The following is a 26,088-nucleotide window of genomic DNA, read 5'->3' as shown; positions in this document are numbered from 1 at the left end:
GTTCTAAAAGCAGTAATGGTCAAAATATCAGATACATAAAAGCAAAGTAAGAAGGTGAGCTGGAGTAAAACTTTGGGGAGTCCTGAATGCTAAGATATTTGGATTTTAAAGAGAACCATTAAAATTTGGTTATAATCAGCTATCTGCTTAAGAAAGGTGTTCTGGGAGCAGCTGGGTGGCTCAGTCCGTTAAGCGTCCAACTCTTGATTTTGGCTCAGGTCATGATCTCCTAATTTGAGTTGTAAATTTGAGCCCCACATCAGACTCTGTGTGGGTAGCGTGGAGCCTGCTTGGGATTCTCTCTCTCCCTCTCTCTACCCCTCCCTCACTCATGCTGTCCCTCTCTCAAAATAAATATATAAAACTTAAAAATTTTTTGAAAAAATATAAGAAAAAAAAAAGAAAGATAATTCTGAAACTTCCCATTTTAGGGATGTTTTCAAAAATGGCCAGTATAATATAAATACAGGAACAATTCTGTTTCAGGGATGGAAAAAGAGATGGTATAGGTCAGAGCAATTTCTATAAGACAAAGTGCAAACAAAACCAGAGGGGGTGGAGGTGGGGGCGAGGAGGAAATGAGCAACCTGCAAGTCAATAAATGAAAAAGGAAAAGCCTGCTTGGGTAATTAGTGATGATGTCCATAACTGAACCCACACCCCCATACTAGAGAGAGGGCAGTAGAGCTTCAGGCTGTCAGCAGGAGGCCCTGCCAGAACTGCAGCTCCTTAAGCCTGCCCTTGTGAAGTGGAGCACAGAGGGGCCTGTGAACCTCTAAAACGAGGATCAGTGCCTGTTGCCAGGGTGAGTGTGGGAAGGGGGGGCAGTGCCAAGGAACAAACCTTGAGAACAAACCTTGAGAGGCAACGGATTAGCACATCAGTGAAAAAAAATTTTTAGAGAAATTGTCTGAGATAGCTTCCTTCCTACTTCAAACAAGCTGTTTATACTATAAATCTTGCAAAATCACTGAAGAAGATATAAACTTTTACCCCTTTTTTAAAATTTTTTAAAAATTTATTTATTTTTGAGAGAGAGAGAGAGAGAACAAGTGGGGAAGGGGTACACAGAATCTGAAGCAGGCTCCAGGCTCTGAGCTGTCGGCACAGAGCCCGATGTGGGGCTCAAACCCATGAACCATGAGATCATGTCCTGAGCCAAAGTCGGACACCCAACCGAGCCACCCAGGCACCCCAACTTTTACCCCTTCTTGAAACCAAAAGATTTGCCCAAGGACCCAGATAATCTCCAACACAATTTATTTGAAATCCTAATACTGGACCAATATAGATACTTTGTTAGGATGAACAACCAGAAAAGTTAACAAATTCAAAGTTTACTGGCAAATACACACATACACATAGACTTGAGTAAATAAATGTTGTAAAATGAGTAAATAAATATGATGTTCCTGAACAGAAGACTCAACACGACGAAGATGACAATTCACCCCAAATTAATCTATAATATGTATACAACCCCAACCAGAATCCTAAAAGGTTTGTGTTAAGCATTTCATCAGAATTTCCTCTACATACTCTCTGAAGCCCAGTACTCCTTCCTCAGGAAAGGAATTATGAGCAAGCCCTACATGTCCTACTTTGATCTGGTTCCATATATACCACTTGGGAAAAACTCCTTGAAATTTGTGCCATGTAGTTGGTATTTTCCATATCCTCATATTAATGCAAGTTGTTTTAATTACCAATTGTTATGTAACACACAACTCCAAAATTTAGTAACTTAAAGCAATAATCAATTTCTTTGCTTGTGATTTTGTAATTTGGGCAGGACTCAAATGGGCACTCATCTCTGCTCTGTATGGCACTAGTAAGGTTGGTTTGACTCAGGCTAGGGGATCCATTTCCAAGATGGCTCCAGGTTGGTGCTGGCTATCATATGTGAGCTCAGCTACTACTAGGTGGAGCCCTTTATCCTTTTCCCCTTGACTCAAGTTTTCTCATAGCATGGCTACTGGGTTTCAGAGGAAGGAGCAGAAGGCTTATTAATGCCTGGTTTCAGAGATCCCAGAATGTTTCTTCTCTGCATTCAACTAGGTAATGCAGTTACAAGCCCACATCAGATTCAAGAGGAGACATAAATTCTCCCTCCTGATGGAAGTAGCTGCATGTATGTACAAGAAGGGGCAGAATTATTTGGGGGACATCTTTGGAGACTATCTACTACTCAGGTTGTTCCTCTATTTTATATTCCATTGGTCATTTGGTCAGTTTCCATAAAGGATATCCAAATGGCTAGTGCTTAAGCCACCACCTTTCTTAGAAGTAGTCCCAAATAATTATTAATCTAAATATAACTCATCATGAAGGTAGTATTTCCCAGAAAAGAAGCACATTATTTTTCTAATTTTTTATTGAGGTGTAATTTAGTGAAATATACAGGTCATAGTGTAGAATTCAATGTGTTTTGATACACACATATAGCTGTGTATGCACACATACATACGCCATGTGCATAGCTGTCTAACACATACCCATACCAAGATATCTCCCTCACCCAAAAATATTGTGCCTTTTTCTTGTCAATGCATGTTTCCAGAGTCAACCACTGTTATTTTTTTAATCTTAAATTTGCCTACTCTAGAACTTCATATAAATGAAATTATATGCACATACTCTTGTTTCAGACTTCATTCGGCATAGTTTTTGAGATTCATGTTGTTTTGTATATTAATAATTTGTTCTCTTTAATTATGAGTAGCATTTCATTTAATGAATATACTACAATTTGTACAACTTCATGTGTTGGTGGATATTTAGGTTGTTTCCAGTTTGGGGCTATTTTAAAACTGCTATGAACATTCATTTTCATATACCTAAAATTTTATTTCTCTTGGGTAAATACCTAGAAATGAAATTTCTGGGTCATACAGATGACATATCTTTAATTTTAGTAGAAACTGCCAAGGCTTCTGAAGTGGTTGAGCCAGAATTCCAGTTTCTCCACATCTATGCAAATATTTTGTCAGTCATTAATTTCAGCTATTTTAGAGGTGTCTGATATAATCGTATTGTTGTATTAACTTGCATTTATACGATGACTAATGATGTTGAGCGTTTTTCCATGTACTTAATGCCCATTCATATACTTTTCCTTATAATGTGTCTGTTAAAGTATTTTGCTCATTTTTACTTTTATAAATGAATTGTAAGGTTTTAAAAAAATATATTATGCTTTTTATTATTTTTTTAAATATGTATTTTTGAGAGGGAGAGAGAGGGCAGGGGAGGGGCAGAGAGAGAGGGAGACACAGAATCCGAAACAGGCTCCAGGCTCTGAGCTGTCAGCACAGAGCCTGACACGGGGCTCAAACCCACGGACCGTGACATCATGACCTGAGCCGAAGTCGCACACTTAACCGACTGAGCCACCCAGGCTCCCCAAAAATATATTATGGATATAAATCCCTAATGACATGATCATTACGAATATACTTGTCTATTCATTTTCTTAACCAAGTCTTTTGATGAGAAATTTTTTGTTTTGTTTTTAAAGTTTACTTATTTTGAGAGAGACAGAAATAGAGAGAATCCCAAGTAGGCTCCAGGCTGTCAGTATGGAGCCCAACATGGGGCTAGATCCTGAGAACCCTGAGATCATGACCTGAGTAGAAACCAAAGTCAGTCACTCAACCAACTGAGCCACCCAGGTGCCCCTTGATGAGGAGAAATTTAAATTTTTTATTATGTACAACTTATCAATTTTCTTTTATAGTTAGTGTTTTCTGGGTTCGAAGAAATACTTGCTTACCCCAAGGTCATGAAGGTATTTCCTGTTCTCTTTTAAAAGCCTTAGTTTTTGCTTTCATTTACATTTAGGTTAATAGTACACTACAAATTACTTTCCAAGGGTAGTATGAGATAAGGCCTGAGATTCAAAATACCGTTATTCCAGCACATTTTCCCTTTCCCCATGGAATTATTGTGGAGTATTTTTTAAAAATTACTCGATAGGGGCACCTGGGTGGCTCAGTTGGTTGAGCATCTGACTTCAACTCAGGTCATGATCTCACGGTTTGTAGGTTCGAGCCCTGTGTCAGGCTCTGCACTGACAAACGCAGAGCCTGCTTCAGATTCTCTCTCCCTCGCTCTCTGCCCCTCCCCCACTCATGCTCACGTGCTCTCTCTCTCAAGAATAACCAAACATAAAAAAAAAATCATTTGATCATATTTGTGTGGGTGTATTTCTGGACTGTATTTGTATTTCAATGATCTATGTGTCTTGTTTACAGTACCCATCCATACCCAAGGTCTTAAAAATCATAGAGACTCAGTCCCTCAACTCTGTTCTTTTCCAAAACTGTTTTAGCTATTGTAGGTTCATCACATAGCTTTTACATAAGCTTGAAATTTTTAGTGAAAAGCCTACTGGGATTTTGACTGCACTGAATCTACAGATCAATTTAGAAAGAGCTGACAACAAAACAATATTGAGTATTCCAATCGTGTATATAATATATCCATTTATTTAAATCTCCTTTAATTTCTCTCAGCAATAAGTATCACACATTTAAATCTTAGGTGTTTGTTTATAATCTGCTGATTAGTGTAACTTATAAATCTGTGTAAAGCCATACGAGGAAATTTCAAGATTGGTATGACATGGTGTTTTTTCTTATACTCTAATAGGAGAGCAAAGTATCCTCATTACAGTTTTAAAAATAGAAAAATTTGAATAACATTTGAATTAGAAGAGATGAAATATGTACACATTTAATGACAGCACAAAGATAGAATATAAGAGATATAAAGGAATCACACATGCTACAATACAACAACCAAGGAGAAAGCAAATCTAGCCTTTGATTTCTCTTAAACAATTAAAAATAGAAATATGTTGAAGTGAATCTGTCACTTAATATATGAAAAACTGAATTCTAAGAGATATAAGCAATTGGGAAAATAAAAATCTTTTTATGACAACTTCTGCATCCAAATTGGCATTCAGCATGGATAAAATATATTTTTTAAAGATTTTATTTTTAAGTAATCTCTACACAATGTGGGGCTCAAATTTATAACCCCAAGATCAAGAGTCACATGCTCTACTGATTGAGCCAGGCAGGTGCCTCTATTTTTTTTATTTAATATTTTCATTTATGAAGATTACTTAACTTCATTAAATGATTTCAGCATTTAATAATCAATATAACCAAGCTTAATCCTTCACCTATGATCTTCTACTTTAATTAAAAATGGCTGGTCAGAATTCCCTTTATATAAACCTTTTATAATGTACTTGAAAATGGTTAACTTATTTCTTTTTGCTTACTAAGTACATAATCCCAATTCAAAAGCTTTTCATATGTTTTAATTCTTTAATTTTTTTAGACAAAACTATCAAATAAATATACACTAAAATATGATTAGATCAGTCTTTTAAGATACTTCCCTCCCCGTAATTTCAGATGAGAAATTAGACTTCTGATTGAAAAATAAAGTTATTCTTTATTATTTTAGTTTTTTTAAAATAAATGCATCAAATAAGAAATCAATGTTAGAACATTTATAATCTGAAAATGTTCTTAGCAGTAATTCCTCCATAAAATATAACTGCATATATAAAGCAGTATCAAATCCACATATATACATATATATATTAGATAGTAAAGTATAATGAGAAGATAGCACATCTTTTTATGTCTGGACTATATGAAAATTAATAGTTATAAAATGGGATAGAAAATGGCTTTGCTGCTAACTAGTATGCGACTGACAAACTTCTCTCACATCTTCGTTCTCCTTTTTCTCAAAAACAGGGAGGGAATAATAATACCTCCATAGGGTTGCAAAGATTATTGTTTGCAAGGTACTTTGTATAGTTCCTACCTGATAGTAAGTACTAAATTAATGGCAGCTGATATCATCTTATGGCACTAATAACAACAGAAACACAGTTGATCCTTGAACAACACAGGGATTGGGGCACTGACCCCTGCACAGTGGAAAATACAAGTATAATGACTCCCCCAAAAGTTAATAGCCTACAATTGACTGAAAGCCCTACGAATAAAATAAACTATTAACAAATATTTTGTATGTTGTATGTATTGTATATTGTATTCTTACAATAAGCAAGCCAGAGAAAAGAAAAGGTTATTAAGAAAACTGTAAGGAAGAAAAATACAGTATTATATTTTACAGTATTGTAAAAAATCATGTAAGTGGACCCACACAGCTCAAACTGGTGTTGTTCAAAGTTCAGTGGTATATTGCCTTACATGAGCTATTCTGTATGCTATTTAATTCAGTAGACTGACTGAAAGAGAAAAGGAAACTTGAGGAACTCTGCAATATGGCAATTATCCCACAGCTATGTGTCTGTATACTAAAAACCAGCCATAATGTAAAAATGCACAAACAACATCCTGGAGTCTTACACAGTTTTTTCTTTAGCATCCATAGCTCGTTAGAAATTAATGGTTATTTAAGAGAATTAAGGGTCTCAAGAAAAAAATTAATGTCAACTTTGAAGGCTTTAGAATTAAACTGAGGAAGTATTTAACATATCATTTGTGACTGATTTTCAGACGTACTTAGTTATTTAAAATGATCAATTATGGTTAGGTTTAAAATACACACAAGTGCAAATAAAAATTCAAATGTGTAACAAAGATCTCTCTTCAGTTCTTATGAAAAGAAAAAAGGACAAAACTAAGTATGTAAAATTATATTACAAATATCAGGAAACTTCAACAATCATCAGAGATTATATAGAAAGCTAGCAAACTCTTTCCCACACACATTTAATTAATCTCAAATAGAACACATGTGAACATATTACATACATGATTTTCTTTGGCTACTAAAGACCACAAAACAATTCGCCACAAAATATATTTTGTGCAAAAATTAAAGAGACTGTATTTTAAGAGAGAAAAAAAGGAAAGATGAATCATTAACAGGTACCCATTGTTAGGCACTGAGTTTGTTTCCCCCAACACCTATCCCATGGCCAGCAATGGGTGTAGAGACAACTGGTGACATAAAAATTAACTTGTTATATTACTTTAAAATAGATAATGCCAGATTATTTCAGTATTATGAAAAGGCAAACATTCACTCTTGACCACTTACTAAGGACTTGCCCCAGAAATTTCTATTATCTTAATAGTAATCTGGACAGAGGGAGGAGGACGGTGCAGATGGAAAACTTTGAGAGAGAGAGAGAGAGAGAGAGAGAGAGAGAGAGAAAACATACAAAAGAAATACATATAACGTTACGCATATAGTACAAATAATGAAAAACGACTTTGACACATTTTCCAAAAAAAGTTATTTTTACACACCTTGAAATCCTGTAAAAACCAGGTAGATAGCAAGGGTTAAAAACAAAGTCACTGATGAATGATAATCACTTTTTAACAGAGTTCATGCAGTTATCTTAGTTGGAAAGCTCCTGTCCCAAGTCACAAAATTTATGCTGTCACATGATTACGTATGAAAATCGTTTCTTAAAAGAAATTATTTTGTATTTGGTGTTAACAGAGCTCTTGAGAAAGTGCTATACAAACTGAAGTTTATAGAAATTTTTAAGTGATAATCTTAAAATACCATACAAAATGTGTAAACGAAAAGATGCTTTAGAGTTGCAGGGCATTATAAAATCCATAATGCAGATTAAGACCAAAGATCATTTCTTCTGCATTTAAAAACATTATTAGCACAATCTTAAAAGTTCAAAATTGCATTTCAGTCAGCAGCGAAAGGTATTGGAAGTACCACCGCACTTCACAGGACCTAAGGGATAACTGCAGGTGCGCTGTGACCTGGCCAGCACAAGCTCACCGCACTTACGGATGGACGTAGGAGAGAGATTTTGCAACAGGTCTCACCTAGGAGATATTCTAGCATTAAAACATTTATACTCGACTTGTATCTACTCTGTCAGAGAGGGAAACTGCTTTTAAAAGACATTATAAACAATATAAATTCTGATAGTAAAGCACTGTAAAAATTAGGTATGATATATTTGGCACAAAGCACTTTTAAAATCTGAGCTCATTTTGCAAAATATATGTCTGGAATTTCTTATTTGAAAATAAAAACTTAACATACATACAATGTGTAAATGATTTTATGAATGAATTAGATTCTATGTTTCCTTAAATACTGAACATACCGTCAGTATACTTCAGTACCAGATATCTGCATGCATACCTCCACATTCTAAATTATACAGATATTGCACAAGTAACATTGCCAAAATACACACCAATGCAGTCTGGCAAGATTTAGAGTTTACCTTTCAATATTATTTTTTTATAAGTATTCAGATTCAGTACTACTTTCCAAAAAGCTATATGACCAACTTCAGAAAAAGAACGCTTGCTATCTTTCCTTGACCCATAACATTAAAATCTGTACCAACATATTTAGGCATTTCAGTTATGTTTTCCAGCATTTCAAATTCAGCAAAACCTGTTTTTTGACACTTCTTATGGACTATTCCTTCAAAAACAGGAGAAGCTTCGTCTGATGCAAAAAAATTAAAACCAGTCCACAAGGCAGTAATTTTTCCACCAAAGATGTCACTCCATCTGAAAAGCACTGCAGAACAGTATTTAAGTCTGTCAACTTTCAGAGAGCCATTAGGTGCAAAGTCTGCTAAAAAAAAAAACTTGTAACATACCACGACAGCTGGATGTGTTTCTTACGGAATTGCACAATACAATTCAACTTTTTTTCCTCCCTAAAACATTTTAGGGTATGCTACAGCTGCTAAAAGGATTTCTGTTTTTCTTGGTCCTCTGTTTGTTGGGTCTAAGATTGATGACATCTCCACCATTAAGGGTACTTGAATTTTGACCTGAGTGACTTCCACCAGATGTATTAAAGACACCTGTATAAATTGAGAGAAAGCACAGAGAATGGCACCGATGCAGCTCAGGGTTACCAAATGTAAACTGTGCATCCAGTTTCTTAGTAAGTTCGTAATATGTTCAGTATTTATAATTTTAAGCTTCTGTTTTCATTTCATTTATTATTTTTTTAAACTCTACGATCTTTTTTTTAAGTAAACATGAGGCTTGAACTCACAATCCTGAGATCGAGTCACCTGCTCTACCAACTAAGCCATCCAATTTATTTTTAATAGCCAATGTACATCATTCAAAGTTCAAAGGATACAAAAAAAGGATTACAATGAAGTCTCCCTTTCACATCACCAGATTACCTTCCCTAATGCATGCATGTTTTATCACTTTTCCTATGTATCCTTCCAAAAATATTTTATGCATATGTAAGCAAAAATGCACATATATATTCTTCTTTCCTTCCTTGACTACCAAAATAGTGATGAACTATATACACTGCTCTGCATCTTTTCACTAACAATCCATTTCTGAAATTTGGAACCAGTAAATATGATAATTTTAATAAATTCACTTATTATCTTTTACATTGTATAATTTCCTCAAGAATACCAGATCTGTAGGTAACAACAGTATTTGTGAGATTTTATGTTAATAAAAACACTGCATATATAAAAGCAGGTAGTAATGTAAAATTTTCCTATTTGGCTAAAACAACAACAAAATGGTCTATAGATAATTAAAGTGATGAGTAGACAAAAGGATGAAATAAAAGAAAATGTTTAACTATTAGAGTTTCCATTTTGAATTGTGCTGGTCTTAAAATGTAATCTCCAATTTCTAAACTACTTAGTGGGGAGGCGGGGGGAGTTGGATAGAATACAGATATGAAGTCCTTAAGAGACTACACAGAAACTTAAGAAACAAGGGCGCCTAGGGCACCTAGATGGCTCAGTCAGCAGAGGATCCGACTTCAGGTCAGGTCATGATCTTGCAGTTCATGAGTTCGAGCCCCTCATCAGGCTTGCTGCTCTCAGTGCATAGCCTGCTTCAGATCTTCTGTCCCCTGCGCTCTCTGTCCCTCTACAACTTGTGATCTCTCTCTCAAAAATAAATAAAACATTAAAAACAAACAAAACAGGGCGCCTGGGTGGCTCAGTCGGTTAAGCGTCCGACTTCGGCTCAGGTCATGATCTCACAGTTCGTGGGTTCAAGCCCCACGTCAGGCTCTGTGCCTGACAGCTCAGAGCCTGGAACCTATTTCAGATTCTGTGTCTCGCTCTCTCTCTGCCCCTTCCCTGTTCACGCTCTGTCTCTGTCTCAAGAATAAATAAACATTAAAAAAAAAATTTAAACAAAACAAAACAGGGGCGCCTGGGTGACACATTCAGTTAAGCGTCCAACTCTTGATTTGGACTCAGGTCATGGTCTCGCAGTTTTTGAGATCAAGCCCCAAGTTGGGCTCTGCGCTGAGAGCCCCTCCCCTGCTCACACTCACATGCATGTGTACTCTCTCACTCTCTCTCTGAAATTAAATAAACATTAAAAAAAAAAAAAAAAAGGCCTTAGAAACAGAAAATTTGGTTCTCAACTTCTTGGAAGCCAAAGCAACGAGCAAGAAGACATGGTTAGTCAGTTATTGTTACAGAGAAGACAATACACTTGTTCTTCAGGAAATGCTAAACTTTGCAGGCATTTAGCATTAAAAATAAAATCAGTAAAGTGTATGGAGACAGTACAAGTACAGAACATGTGTTAAGAGCTTCTTTATTTATAGAACAGACCATTTTAAAAAGTCTTTATCTCTGTTCTCCTAAAATATAAAATGAATTTAGAAAACTCAATAGTTAAAAAAAAATCTTTTAACTCAATATACCTTTTAATATGAGACCAGATACTAAGTTTAAAAATTGCACCTGAGGGGTGCACCTGAGTGGCTCAGTTGGTTAAGTGTCTGACTTCGGCTCAGGTCATGATCTGGCAGTTTGTGAGTTCGAGCCCCGCACTGGGCTCTGTGCTGATAGCTTGGAGCCTGGAGCCTGCTTCAGATTCTGTCTCCTTCTCTCTCTCCCCCTCCCCCACTTGCAGTCTGTATCTCTCTCTCTCTCTCTCCAAAATAAATATTAAAAAAAATTTTTTTAATTGCTTATCTAATACTTCCTAATCACATTTTTTTAAGAAAGGAATATATTGTATTAAAAAATAGTAAATATGGGGCACCTGGGTGGCTCAATCAGTTAGGAGTCTGACTGGGGCTGTGCTCAGGTCATGATCTCTCAGCTCATGAGTTCGAACTCAGTATCCAGCTCTGTGCTGACAGCTCAGAGACCCTGGAGCCTGCTTTGGATTCTGTCTCCCCCTCTCTCTGCCCCTCCCCCACTCATGCTCTGTCTCTCTCTCTCTCTCTCAAAAATAAACACTAAAAAATTTTTTTTAATTAAAAAAATAGTAAATATGATAACGAATGAAAATAAATTTACCAGGTAAACATGGGACTAAAACTTTCTGAGTACTTACCAATTTTGTTACTACTTGAATGCATTAATTCTGGATCCTCAGCTATTTGCTGTTTGAGTTTCTGAAGATATTTTTCAGCCAAATATTTAAATACTAAAATAAAAACAAAAACAATAATCTTACCAGGTCAATATAATTTCTGCATGTAAAATCTATTATTTTATATCACTCACTATAATACTTTACACTACATTTATTTTATTTTTGAAATATTTATATTCTTTTATTAATCCTTACTAAACACATTTAAAATTACATTAAAGTATACAATCTGGGGGGGGAGGGGCACAGGTGGCTCAGTTGGTTAAGTGACCGACTCTTGCTTTACTTATTTTGAGAGAGAAAGGGGGAGAGAAAACGAGTGAGGGAGGGGCACTGAGAGAGGGAGAGAGAGAGAATCCCAAACAGGCTCCACGCTGTCAGCACAGAGCCCAGTGCAGGGCCAAAACTCACCAACTGCAAGATCATCACCCAAGTCGAAATCAAGGATCAGACGCTTAACCCACTCAGCCACCCGGGTGCCTCAAGCGTCCAACTCTTGATTTCAGCTCAGTTCATGATTTCATTGTCATGAGATGAATGAAGCCTCATGTTGGGATTCTCTCTCTCCTCTCTCTTTGCCCCTCCCCTGCTTGCAGGTACGCTCTCTCTCTCAAAATAAATAAATAAACATTAAAAAAAAAAAGTATACAATCTAATTCAAAAATTTCAACTTTTAAAAATTATTTGAACAATACTTAAGAAAATGGTAATACTAATATATATATATGGCATTTTATTGGTAAAGAAATGAAATACTTGTAGTCATGAGTTTTGGTACTTGAATAGGGATCAGCTTCAGCAGCACTACACTAACTCAGTCTTGAAAAGATGTCCCCTTTCTTTAGATGAAAAAAATAATGAACGATGCAACAATCGAATTGCAATCTAATAAAGTAAGTAGCAATTCTGGAATGAGAAAAATAACAGTCATCTTTCTCTAATCTCACTTTCTTAAACTGGGAAATAGTATTAAACAAATTAAGGTCAGAGGTGCCTGGCTGGCTCTGTCGGTAGAGCACAAGACTCTTGATCTTAGAGTCATGAGTTTGAGCCCCGCATTGGGCATAGAGGTTACTTAAAAAACAAAACACCACATCAAATTAAGGCCATTACAACTACCTAATGGAATATGCACTATTGTGGAGTTTTAAGAGGTATGCATGAAAAACGCATACATGTATACATACATATACGCAGTTACATATTTATTTTTTTAATTTTTTTAGAGTTTATTTATTTTGAGAGAGACAGAAACAGCATGAGCAGGGGAGGGGCAGGGAGAGAGGGAGAGAGGGAGAGAGGGGAGAGAGGGAGAGAGGGAGAGAGGGAGAGAGGGAGAGAGGGACAGAGGGAGAGAGGGACAGAGGGAGAGAGGGACAGAGGGAGAGAGGGACAGAGGGAGAGAGGGAGAGAGGGAGAGAGGGAGAGAGGGGCAGAGAGAGAATCCCAAGCAGCCTCCACACTGTTGGTGCAGAGCTCAGCATGGGGCTGAAACTCATGAAACTGAGGATCATGACCTGAGCTGAAACAGAAAGGCTGATGCTTAACCGACTGAGCCACCCAGGCTCAGTTATATTTTTAAATGAACCACCCAGTTATATTTTTAAAGGTAAAAAACAAAACAAAATCCAATGGAGTTTTGCTATAGAGAGCAACAACTATTCAAAGACATCAGTAAAGGGGCACCTGGGTGGCTCAGTCAGTTAAGCATTCAATTCTTGGTTTCAATCTCACGGTTTCGTGAGCTCAAGTCCCACATCAAGCTCCACACTAACAGTGCAGTGTCTGCTTGGGATTCTCTGTCTCTGTCACTCTCTGCCCCTCCCCACTTGCACTGTCTCTGTCCCTCTCAAAATAAACAAACTTTAAAGAATTAATAAAAAAAAAAAAAGACATTAGTAAATAAGGATTCTAAGAAGCATCATCATGCCTTTAAATTTTACTTAATGATAGGGGCGCCTGGGTGGCTCAGTCGGTTAAGCATCCGACTTCGACTCAGGTCATGATCTCACAGTCCATGAGTTCTAAGCCTCGCATCCGGCTCTGTGCTGACAGCTCGGAGCCTGGAGCCTGCTTCGGATTCTGTGTCTCCCTTTCTGTAACCCTCCCCCATTCATGCTCTGTCTCTCTCTGTCTCAAAAATAAGTAAACATTAAAAAAAAATTTTTTTTTTAATTTTACTTAATGATAGGTGATAAGAAAATTCTGTTCGCATTAAATATGATTTCCAAACAATACAACCAAAAAACCATAAGCAGAATAAAACAAACTTCCTGTTATTAATTTTTTTTAAAAAGGCAGTTTACCTTCAGTCACATTTAGATCTTCTTTCACTGATGTTCTGTAGAATCTTAGCTTTAACTTTTTTGCCAGTGCCTCAGCTTCCTCACTATATATAAATTAAAAGAAAAAAAGTGCTTACAAAGGTACTTTCTGATAGCTTGTTTTAAAAAATCGTATTTATTTTATTTACTGAATACAGCTTGAGGTTGGGGGGGGGGGGGGTGTGAGACCTTCCAGACCAGTTCAAAGCTATGTTCTCAGTACCTGAGCAGAACTTTTAGTTTTCAGTACTCTTGTAGAATAAATACCATTATGCTGTCACTTCTATAGTCTCAAACTCTAGGCTTAAAATAGCTAAATATCACTTTTTTTATATAATACTTAATTTTCTCCCTTGTCTTTAAAAACATTTGAATTTAACTGCACCCTGATAATCTTACACTGCACTCCCTTCTTCACTCTTGCTCACTATGAAACCACTTTGCTGACAAAGCCAAAGTTACTGTATTAACAACTGTGTCTACAAGAGGGGACTCCTAACTGTAGTTTTATTATGACTCCTGATCTTAGTTTTATTAAGACTGTAGTAGCTCTACTCTAAAATGGTTCTCAAGGATTCCACCCCATGCCTCACCCTCCTCCTGGTCTTCACATCCTTGTATAGTTTCCTCCCCCACTGGAATCGAGGTTGGTCTGTGTCTGTGTGATCAATAACACACAGAAGTGACAGCAGGTGACTTCTGAGACTAGGTCATAAGAGACATGATGGCTTCTGCTTTGCTCTGTCTTGAATCATGGGATTGGGGGAAGCCAGTTGCTATGTTGTGACAACACTCAAGCAGCCCTGGGGAGGTCCACATGGCAAAGAGCTAAGGCCTCCTGATAACGGTCAAGTGATGAGCCAACATGGAAGTAGGTCCTCCAAGCCCCAGTCAAGCCTTTAGATGACTACAGTCCTCAGCAACATCTTGACTGTAACCTCATGAAAAACCTGAACCAAAACCACCTAGTTAAGCCACTCCCAAATTCCTGACCCAAAGAAACTGTGAAATAACAAATTTTTGTTGTTTTAAGCCATAAGTTTTGGATTAATTTGTTACACAGCAACAGATAACTAATATAAGAACATACAAAAAAATAAGGTAAAAACCAAGCAAAGATTTTCAAAGCTAGCAAAAAGTTAACATGATGTACAAATACTTACAGAATTATCTAGATGCTCTGTTCACAAATTTGAGCCTACTTCTGAATATACAAAACAACGTGAATCTGAACTACTGACCCATTTAAACTCATCCACACAGGACAGCTCCATGCTTTAGATATTAAAATATACAGGGATGTTTTTCTTAACATTCTTATTATATCTAGATTTGACTTAACATCAAGCGCTGGATTTGTGGTATAAGACATAAAGACTAGAATTCTAAAAGGGCTTTCAAAATTTATTCCTTTAATTTGTTCTACTTAATGACAGTGCAAACCCAAACTGATCACGCAGAATAGCGCACAGAAAATTTTAAGTATAAGGTGGTCTCTATAAAACCTCTCCCAAATTTTTTAATGTATGCATAAATTAGAACAGGTTTTAACTGTACAGAATTACCACCTCCCCCTCAAAAGTGGACACCTTACTTCTTTATACAAGAGTCATCCAAGAGATCAATCTTGTTTTGCACAAGCACAGTTGGTATATCTCCAACTTCAGCTACGACTTTCTCTCTCCAACTGGAAATTGCTTCAAAAGATTCCCTGTCTGTGGTAGAAAATACAAGCACACAAGCCTGGGCTCCTGTAAGGTCACAAAATAAAAATGTTATTTACATTAATGAAACAATCCTATATTTAAACAATTTTTTTAATTGAAGTATAATGAAGATATAATGTTATATTAGCTTTAGGTGTATCAAGACAATTTTACGTAAATAAATATTGAGCTCATCTTTGCAGCGTTCCACTTATTTTTAACATTTAAACTCTATTTTCCAATTCAAAGAACCAGTGGTTCTCAAAATTATGTACAAGTCTCAAAACTATATTCTTGTTAACTGGAATTTAAATAAAAACTTGGAAGAAAAAAAATTCTCTAGAGAGAATGGTAAACTAAGTATGAATGATAGGCTGTTGCCAAGTTCTTCCTGTTAATATCTATCATTTGCTTAATTTCTTTTAGCACATATTTAAGAAAAATCTATGAGGAAAAAGTCATAATTTTCTCACTGTATTAACTTTTTAAAAAATATGTATTATTTTATTTCAGTAGAATACCAGTGATGTTAAGGAACACGATTTAAAGACCAGTGCCAAGGGGCACCTGGGTGTGGTTCAGTCGGTTAAGCATCCGACTCCGGCTCAGGTCATGATCTCACGGTTCATGGGTTCAAGCCCTGCAAAAGGTTCTGTGTTGACAGCTCAGAGCCTGGAGCCTGCTTCAGATTCTGTGTCTCTCCCTCGCTCTGTCCCTCCCCTGCTCATGCTCTGTCTCTCAAAAATAAGTAAACGTTAAAAAAATTTTTTGAAACAAATAAATAAAAAATAAAAACCAGTGCCAAAGTTAAATATATATATACACATATATTTTACATATACATGTTATATATACATATATATATATATATATATATATACATGTTATATATATATTAGATTATATATAACATGTATATATAAATTATATGTATATATATATTTAACTTTGGCATTGATATATATATATAAAACATGTATATATGTGTATATATATTTAACATGTATATATAAAATAGAGAAAAAGGTTTAATTTCATTTTTTATCCTGTTTAATTGTATAATTCCCATTCTCACTGACAATATTTTAACTTCCAATTATCACATTAGGTTGATAATATCTAAGATTGAAAATAAGCAGCAACTTTCTAAAAGAAGCCCTTTTATTTTATTTTTAAGTAGGCTCTATACCCAATTAGGGGCTTGAACTCACAACCCTGAGATCAAGAGTCATATACTCTACTGACTGAGCCAGCCAGGCACCCCTGAAAGAAGCTCTTTCATAAATGATTAGATGTTGAATTAATCAGGCAGCATGGTGACAAAAGCAGATACATAAGTAACAAAAGAAAATCATCTTTGGGTTAAAAGGATTTCCTGGAATCGAGGCACGTTTTCCTACTGTTACTCTTTACTTCCAGATTCCTCAGATATAAGAATTTCCTAAGATTCAAAGCATACACACCTGGGCTACCAAGACACTCTGAAGGGAAAAAAGGGTTTACAAATCACCAAAGCAAAGCAAAAGAGGATGAAAGAGAAAACCACAGTTCACTACTACTGTAAAAGCAGAGGCTTCACGTGGGAAAATCTTCCCTACTCTAAAACAGGTTTTAAATCAAAGAAAAAATTAATTACAAAAACTGTATAAATTACTACAAAATTGGGGCAGGGGGCAGGGTACAACACAGACAGAGGTACCCTGATACCTTCCAGGAATTTAAGGAGAAATAAAACTGATAAGATCACACTAGATACTGGTAAATAAATTTGTATTTCCTCGAACTTTAATATTTACTTAAACTATAAATAAAACATTTAATTATACTTCGACTAAGAAACTATTCTCTTTTTTTTTTTTAAGACTTATTTTATTTTTTAACTTATCTCTACACCCAACGTGACGCTCAAACTCACAACCCTGAGATCAAGAGTCTCATGCTTTGGCCTGCTTCAGATTGTGTGTCTCCCTCTCTCTCTTCCTCTCCCCCACTCACACTCTGTCTCTCTCTCAAAAATAAACTTAAAAAAAAAAAAGGCTCATGCTCTGGGTGCCTGGGTGACTCGGTCAGTTGAGCATCCAACTCTTGATTTCAACTAAGGTCATGATTCTGGGATGGTGGGATTAAGCCCTGCATTGGTCTCGATGCTGAGTGTGGAGCCTGATTGAGATTCTCTCTCTCCCCCTCTGCCCCTGCCCCGCTCGTGCCTCTCTCAAAAAATACTAATTAAACTAAAAGAAAAAAATAAGAGTCTCATGCTCTACTGACTGAGCCAGACAGACACCCCAAGAACTGCTGTTTATTATAAAACTCTATTTAGCTTTAAGCCTAGAATTTTATATCCAATCAATTGTTATTTGAATAGGGTACAAAAGGGCATTTCCAGGGATACAGAGTCTCACTTTAAAAACAAAGAAAGGCGCATGTGAGTGGCTCAGTAAGTTAAGCATCTGACTCTTGGTTTCGGCTCAGGTCACGATCTCATGGTTTTTGAGTTTGAGCCCCATGTTGGGCGCTTGCACTGATAGCTCAGAGCCTGCTTGCAATTCTCTCTCCCTCTCTCTCTCTCAAAATAAATGAATAAAATTTTAAAATGTTTAAATAAAATAAAATAAAATAAAAAGATGGTCCAGTTTCAAAAAAAACAAAAACAAAAAACTCTTAGAAGTATATTTTAATAATAATGTAAAAAAAAAAAACACAACAAACTAAGCAGATGGTGCCAGAGATATGGGCAATAAGAGTAATAAAGAAAAGAAAAATGTTGTTTAAAAAAAATCAATGATTGGGGAAACTGAGTGGCTTGGTTTGTTGAGTGTCAGACTCTTGATTTTGGCTCAGATCATTGATCCCAAGGGTCATGGGATAGAGCCCTGCATCAGGCTCTGCGCTGAGTGAGGAGCCTGCTTAAGATTCTCTCTCTCCCAGGGCACCTGGGTGGCTCAGTCGGTTAGGCATAGGACTCTGGCTCAGGTCATGATCTCTTGGTTCATGAGTTAAAGCTCTGTGCTGAGCTTTCAGCACAGAGCCTGGAGCCTGCTTCAGATTCTGTTTCTCCCTCCCTCTCTGCCCCTCCCCTGCTCGTGCTCTGTCTCCCTCTCAAAAATAAACATTAAAAAAAAATTCTCTCTCCCCCTCTGCCCTGCTCGCAAGCTCTCTAAAAATTAAAAAAAATCAGTGATCAACAGATAAAAGAAAAGTATGTCCATAACAACCCAAAAGTATTTAGTGGGCAACTTGGTGAAGAGACAACAGAGGAACATGGAAAAGTGCTAAAGTGCCAGTCTAAAGAGGAGGAACATGTAATATATGTTAAAGCAATCAAGGGAGTTTCACTGCAGCTGTGGACAGGTCCTGCCTGTTGTATCTACCCTGAAGCACACGCTACAGGTGGTACTCGGCTTTTCTGCCACATGGCTTTTTCCTACACTTCAGAAAGACCCTTGGGTTATCCTATTTTAAAGGAACGGATACCTCTGGGGAGAAACGTGAATGTATGGGAGGTAGGATAAAACCTCAGCGTCACTATGGTGGGACCATCTTGAGGCATGTCTACATGGTTCCTCACAGGGATTGGTCCCCAATTGCCTACAGTAATAATTAGCTCATTAATGCACCTGCATAGGTTTTTTTCCCCTTCCTTCCCCAGTCTCTCACTTCTTCCTGGGATCACCTACCAGAAAAACCAGCCCCAGAAAGTTGTGCCAAGAACTATCTGGCGCATGACTGTGGGGGTGGCATTCACATTAAGACAGAATCTTAAGTTAAAGGCAATCACCATAAGAATAAAAAGGATTGGGGCTCTGCGCTGACAGCAGGGAGCCTGCATGGGATCCTCTGCCTCCCTCTCTCTCTACCCCTTCCCCACTCTCTCTCTCACACACAAAATAAATAAACTTTAAAATTTTTTTAAATGAAGAATAAAAAGGGAAAGTATAACTATTAAACCACAGGACAAAAGAAGATGTATCCAAAGTGATGGAGGAAAGAAAATACACACACACAAAACCCAAACAAACAAAAAATACAAAGCCTGAACCAAGATGACAGAAATAAGTCATGACAAGAGCAGTTACAATCTCAGATGGCTCCTCTGAAGCAGGATGGTTCAACTGACAGGAAGCCTTAGACTGGACGCTGCCACCACCTTAGCTTCCTTAACCTAAATCAATTTCCAACAGGAAAAACCAAAAACACAAGACAGACAACCTGGATTACTTCTGGAGATTCAATAACTCTGACAAAGGATAGACAACTACTTATTTTAATTTCCCCTAACTGAACATTATCATCCATACATACAGATAAATACTCTGTGAAATTGTGATGCATTATGGTTCTTTTCTGCTTAGGAAACCAGCACACCTCCTCACCATAAAAGCCCTTTACAGTATATACTTTAAAAAGTTAAAGACCCTTTATAGAAAATTTTTACGTAAGTGCCAATAAAACAGATGATAAATATCAGATTCCAAGTATGTGTGGAAAGATCATTCTTTGCAGAATTTACAAAGGAAATGATCATAAATCCATTATACAACTTTGGAACTCCCTCAAACACTTCAAGAAAATTTTTTTTAAGAATTGAGACAAAGGGGAAACGATTTTTTCAGAAAAAATGCTATCTACTCCAACCCTTCCCTCTCGTAAGTAGCATGATATGTGTTCCCAGCAACTAGAGGACACTCTGGATTGATGGTGCTGCGATTCAAGGCTGGAAATGAGAGCAAAAGGGCAAGACCGACAGACAGAAAGAAGAGAGCCACACTTGGGAGTAACTGCGCTCCTGCCAATGGCAAGACAAAGAATGCACACAAATTTCATATGGATAGAGGTGAACCACATCTAAGAGACAAGCTAGCATACTCGGTCATCTTTAACTCATGTCCAACAGGACCGCTTATCAGGTGATGGGAACTTTGCATAAAGGAAGGTGGAGGTGGGGGGTGCCTAGGTGGCTCAGTCAGTTAAGTGACTGACTTCAGCTCAGGTCATGATCTCACAGTTCCTGAGTTTGAGCCCTACATCGGGCTCTGTGCTGACAGCCCAGAGCCTGGAACTTGCCTCAGATTCTGTGTCTTCCTCTCTCTCTCTGCCCCTTCCCTGCTCACACTCCGTCTCTCTCTGTCTCTCAACAATAAATAAATAAGGAAGGTGGAGGTGGAATGTAAGTCCCACAAAGGGGAGCAAGGGAGCAAAGCAACTGCAAGAATCAAGTACAAGTGCTCAGAAGCAATATCCCTGAAACTGGGAACCTTGGAAGAATCCAGAACAGTCACCTAGAGAAAGAATCATCTTTGAACATCTGCCACCCACTCAGTCGGTTGAGCTTCGGACTCCTGATTTTGGCGCAGGACATGATCTCATAGTTGTGAGATGGAGCTTCGCACTGGGCGTGGCGCCTGCTTCAGATTCTCTCTCCCTCTACCCCTCCCCCTACCACATGTGTGTGTACTCCTTCTCTCTCACACACACACAAGCACACACACACACACGAAGAAGAAGAAGAAGAAGAAGAAGAAGAAGAAGAAGAAGAAGAAGAAGAAGAAGAAGAAGAAGAAAATAATGTTTAAAAAAGTTAATAATGTTCTAATTTCTCTGTTGCAGTCATCTGGACATATCTTACACCCCTGATATTTAAAGGCAGCTACTGTTTTCTATCCATATATTTTTAAAAGATCTGTATTTTCCCCACTATTCAATCTTACTTCAATACCACCTACCCTAAGAATCACATGGTTAGAAGTTACTCTGTCATCATAGTTAAGAGTAAGCCACCCACAAAAGATTCACTTGTAATAATTAACAAACTACTCCACTTATCCACACATCACAAACACAGAGATATGAATAAAGTTGTGTCAATTATAAGAACACCATTAGCAAATATTTATTTCTCTTATTTTTCTTAATTGTTTATTTATTTTTGAGAGAGAGAGAGAGAGAGAGAGAGAGCGAGAGAGCGAGCGAGCACGAGCAGGGGAGGGGCAGAGAGACAGGGAAACACAGAATCCCAAGCAGGTTCCAGGCTCCAAGCTGTCAGCACAGAGCCCAACAGGAACCACTAGGTAATGACCTGAGCCGAAGTCTGACACTCCAGCCACTGAGTAACCCAGGTGCCCTAAAGCACACAGATTACATAATGAACCAATCTATTACAGATTCCATGCTCATACAATTTCGAAACAAATCTAAAGGATCTGCATAGTCTAATTCAGTTGTTCCTTAATTTTTGCATTTATAATTGAAATTCATAAATAGCTTCTTGTCTAGAGCTATTTCATTTTCAACAATTTATATTCACTTAGGTTTGTGAAAAAAGGTACTTTAAAAAAGTTTCCTTCTATTTATGGACATAATCTCAGGTAATAGGTCTCAAGTCTGTAACCTCATTTTCTATATATTGTTAGTCAGGAACATTTCTTAGAACCAAATCATAGTAAAAACTATGATGAAAATCTGTATTATACTGTATATAACTTTCTATACAAGGAATGATTTCTACTGCCTAGGGTGGACTTCTTAAGACTTTAAGAGGAATCATTTGGGATTCCAAATGGTCCTATGATCTGTGCTCTGTTCTTTACAAGGTTATTTTTCAACATGTCTCACTATACAATCAACACAGCATTCTAAGAACATAATTAATCCTTTAAGCAAAGGTTTTTGATATCATGTCTTTCAAATGAATTATAGTAACATTTTTCCTCTTTAAATATAAACTTTTAAAATTTTTATATATTTTGGATGATACATTTCTAGGACATATATCAGTAAGTCCTAATTTTATGAGGCATGGTGTTACTATCACTAAATCACTATCTTATTTAATGCATTCTTCCCAGCCTTTATCTTCTCTTCCTAGTCTTTGCTTCTATTTAATTACATCATTATTTGAATCTATGTTAGTGGCAAAAATTGGCATCCAATTCCCCTCCCTCCCCAAGAACACCTCTCCCTCACTGTATAGTAGACACATGGTTTAGGCAGGCTGAACCTACACTCTGCTCTGAGGGAGTAGGCCCTAAGTGCACCAAGCCAATTAGGGTAATCACATTCCTCTGACTACTTACTGTGATCTGGTCAAGGGTGATCTAATCAGATAAAAGCTCAGGATTTATAATCCACTGTTGTGGGAAGTGATCCTTTCTCCCAAGGATGTGAACAAAGAATGTGGCTTCCATTGTTGATGGTAGCAATCTTGCAACCAAGAGGAAAATCAGCATGAGAAGGAACCCCACAAAGGGAGAGAGGGGAGCCGGGAGAATCAAAGAGGTTACAGTAAGAACAAACCATAACTAAAAGCTATGATACTTCCACTTTTCTTTGTAGTTTAAGTCAGTTTGAATTTGCTTTTCTGTTGTCAGCAACCAAAAGCATTCTGATGAAACCCCAAAGAAAAGTATAGAAGAATATTTAGTATGCCATTTCTCAAATTCACATATAATTGCCACTGGGATGGTATGTTTATTCTTACAACTTAGAAAAAGAAGCTGAAACTTAAGACCTGTCTCAGTATCCCACTTTCTTTGCCATTTAACATGGTTGACTAAAAATTTACATTTTAAGAAAAGCTTTTAACAGACGTCTATTTATATGCTTAAGATCACTTTAAGTTAAAATGTTAAATGTAGGAAAATCAAAGCTGTTTAAAGCCTTTTAGGTGAAATGAAACCAAGTGGAAAAAAATTTAAACATCACCCATAGTAAGTTAAGATGTAAATACTAATAATTATGGGTTCTCTTTTTAGTTTCTGGCAAAGAGTGTTTTTTTGTAGAGTTAGTAAAGAGAAACTGATTTGTGGACACCTAAAAAGCACTAAACAAGAATTACATGACAAGCCAGACGAGTCCAATTTTGAAATTTAAAAGATAATAATGTTGAACACAGTCTGAAGGGAAAAACTGAAGAAAGCATTAATTCCTCAACTACAGTGGATATAAAAATATTTTTAGGGGCGCCTGAGTGGCTCAGTCGGTTGAGCGTCCGACTTCAGCTCAGGTCATGATCTCACGGTCTGTGAGTTCGAGCCCTGCGTCGGGCTCTGTGCTGACAACTCAGAGCCTGGAGCCTGTTTCAGATTCTGTGTCTCCCCCTCTCTCTGCCCCTCCCACACTCGTGCTCTGTCTCTCTCTGTCTCAAAAATAAATAAAAACATTAAAAAATATATATATTTTTAGCTACCTGGTCTTTTTTTTTAAAACCAGGGACCCAAGTGATCTACTTAACTCTACAGTTCCCACATTTTCTCCTTTTTATTTATATGCAAATCAAATCATTTTTGACATTTGATCATTTTTGCCTTTTTTCAAGTTAAACTTTATTTTGGGTCAGTTATAAACTAACACAGTTTTGCTTTATAAATTAGAGATACATATGGTAAATACATTCTCCACAATTATCCATAACGGTTAAAAAGTAATACTGCCATATAAAATTGTCGAAAGCTTAAAATGAGAGAACCCAACCTATCTTTTTTCCTCACAAAAGAACATATATTTCATGCCGAGAACTTAGAGAAAAAAGCTAAATGAAAACAATGAAAATCTCATATACTCCTACTAGTTTACACCTAGGCTGTTTGTGTTGTTTTTTCCCGTGTGAATGGGGTGAGGGGATGTGGTGGTAATAACCTAAGAAAATACAAATAATCTTACTCAAGAATTAACTTTACTGGGGCCCCTGGGTGGCTCAGTCGGTTGAGCTTCCAACTCTCAATTTCGGCTCAGGTCATGATCCCATGTGATCCAGCCCCATGTCAGGCTCTGCACTAAGTGTGAAGCCTGCTTAAGATTCTCTCTCCCTCTCCCAGTGCCCCTCTCCACTGTGCACACACTTTCTCTCTCTCTTAAATAAAAATAAAAATAAAAATAAAAATAAAAATAAAAATAAAAATTAAAATTAAAATTAAAATTAAAATTAAAATAAAATAAAATAAAATAAACAACTTAAAAATGTCAAAAAAAAAAAAAAAAAAAGAATTGGGGCATCTCGGTGGCTCAGTTGCTTAAGCATCTGACTCTTGGTTTTGACTCAGGATGTGATCTCACAGTTCATGGGATCGAGTCCCATGTTGGGCTCTGTGCTGAGAGCGTGAAGCCTGCTTGGGATTTTCTCTCTCTCCCATGCTCTCTGCCCCACCCCCACCTCAAAAATAAACATTAAAAAAAAAAAAAAAGAATTAACTTTATTTTTAGGACCTTTAGCATCAGTGCTTATGAAATTAATAATTTGATAAAAATCCCATCTAATCTAAGAGCTTTGGGTACTAAGGACACAATTCCTGCCTCATACCATGTTATAGGTGCTCAAGATCCAAACTGGCATGCATCGGAGAGCAACAGTCCAAACTACTGCAGGTGGGAAGCTTTTAAGGACACAGTAAATAAAGTGAGAAGTAGTGGTGACATTATTACAATACTACCTGGTGTACCTCTCTTAATTTCTCAAGGAACCAAAATGTCTTCTGAGAGTAGGCAGTAGAAGTCAAGTTTCCCTGGTACCAAGTTGGAACAGCAACTTCTTTGGTGGTTTGGATGTTTAGCACAATTGTGTTTTCATTATACCTCAGCTGCCATTATTAATATAAATCCCACATTTTCAAAAGTGGGAAAAAACAAGATATATATTCAAAAGCGCCAACAGACTATAAGACTACATGGTATTATATCAAACCTCCAGTTATTTTGTTCTCATTGCAATTACCACTGGCAATGAGTTGCAGAAACACTGTAAAAGTTTGTCATAAATTTCAAAAGGACAAAATTTTATAGGAAACTTTAAGTTCCATTTAGAAATTTCAGTTTTTGGGGCGCCTGGGTGGCTTGGTCGGTTAAGCGTCCGACTTCGGCTCAGGTCATGATCTCATGGTCCGTGAGTTCGAGCCCCGTGTCGGGCTCTGTGGTGACCACTCAGAGCCTGGAGCCTGTTTCAGATTGTCTCTCTCTCTCTCTCTCTCTCTCTGCTCCATCCCCACTCATGCTCTGTCTCTCTCTGTCTCAAAAATAAATAAACGTTAAAAAAAAAAATTAAAAACAAACAAAAAAAGAAATTTCAGTTTTTCCCCTACAACCCAGCAATTGCTCTAGTAGGTATTTATCCAAAGGATACAGGTGTGCTGTTTCAAAGGGGCACATGCACTCCAGTATTTACAGCAGCACTATCAACAATGGGCCAAGTATGGAAAGAGCCCAAATGTCCATCAATAGATGAATGGATAAAGAAGATGTAGAATACTCCGTTGTATATAACGGAGTATTACTCAGCAATCAGAAAGAATGAAATCTTGCCATCTGCAACAACTAGAGTGTATTATGCTAAGCGGTATTAGAGAAAGACACATATCATGACTTCATTCATATGTGGAATTCAAGATACAAAACAGATGAACATAAGAAAAGGGAAGCAAAAGTAAAATAAAAACAGGGAGGGGGACAAAACATAAGAGACTCTGAAATATAGAGAACACTAAGAGGGTTGCTGGAGTGGTTGTGGGTGGGGGGATGGGCTAAATGGGCAAGGGGCATTAAGGAGGACATTTGTTGGGATGAGCACTGGGTGTTATACACAGGGGATGAATCACTGTATCCTATTCCTGAAATCATTATTACACTGTATGCTAACTAACTTGGGTGTAAATTTATAAATGAATGAATGAATGAATG

At 37.0% G+C, this 26,088-nt stretch overlaps 1 protein-coding gene across 3 annotated transcripts in view; it reads right to left on the bottom strand.

The window, feature by feature from the left end:
- Positions 1-4,464: 4,464 nt before the first annotated feature.
- The window catches only part of RAB23 (RAB23, member RAS oncogene family), a 37,888-nt gene continuing 16,264 nt past the window's right edge, over positions 4,465-26,088 (bottom strand). For 2 of the 3 annotated variants that reach the window (XM_058734334.1, XM_058734332.1), the window contains 4 exons: positions 15,312-15,468; positions 13,700-13,782; positions 11,352-11,444; positions 4,465-8,571 (listed from right to left, as the gene is read on the bottom strand). In XM_058734334.1, coding sequence (XP_058590317.1) covers positions 8,321-8,571; positions 11,352-11,444; positions 13,700-13,782; positions 15,312-15,468 — 584 coding nt within the window. In that variant the 3' untranslated portion in view covers positions 4,465-8,320. Of the gene's footprint in view, positions 8,864-11,351; positions 11,445-13,699; positions 13,783-15,311; positions 15,469-26,088 lie in introns of all 3 variants that reach the window. The other variant, XM_058734333.1, reaches the window with a different exon arrangement.

This window comes from Neofelis nebulosa, chromosome 6 (genome assembly GCF_028018385.1).
Source record: "Neofelis nebulosa isolate mNeoNeb1 chromosome 6, mNeoNeb1.pri, whole genome shotgun sequence".
NCBI classification, from domain to species: domain Eukaryota; kingdom Metazoa; phylum Chordata; class Mammalia; order Carnivora; family Felidae; genus Neofelis; species Neofelis nebulosa.
Note: the sequence above shows the minus strand (reverse complement) of the source record. Positions and strands in the feature narration are given on the sequence as shown.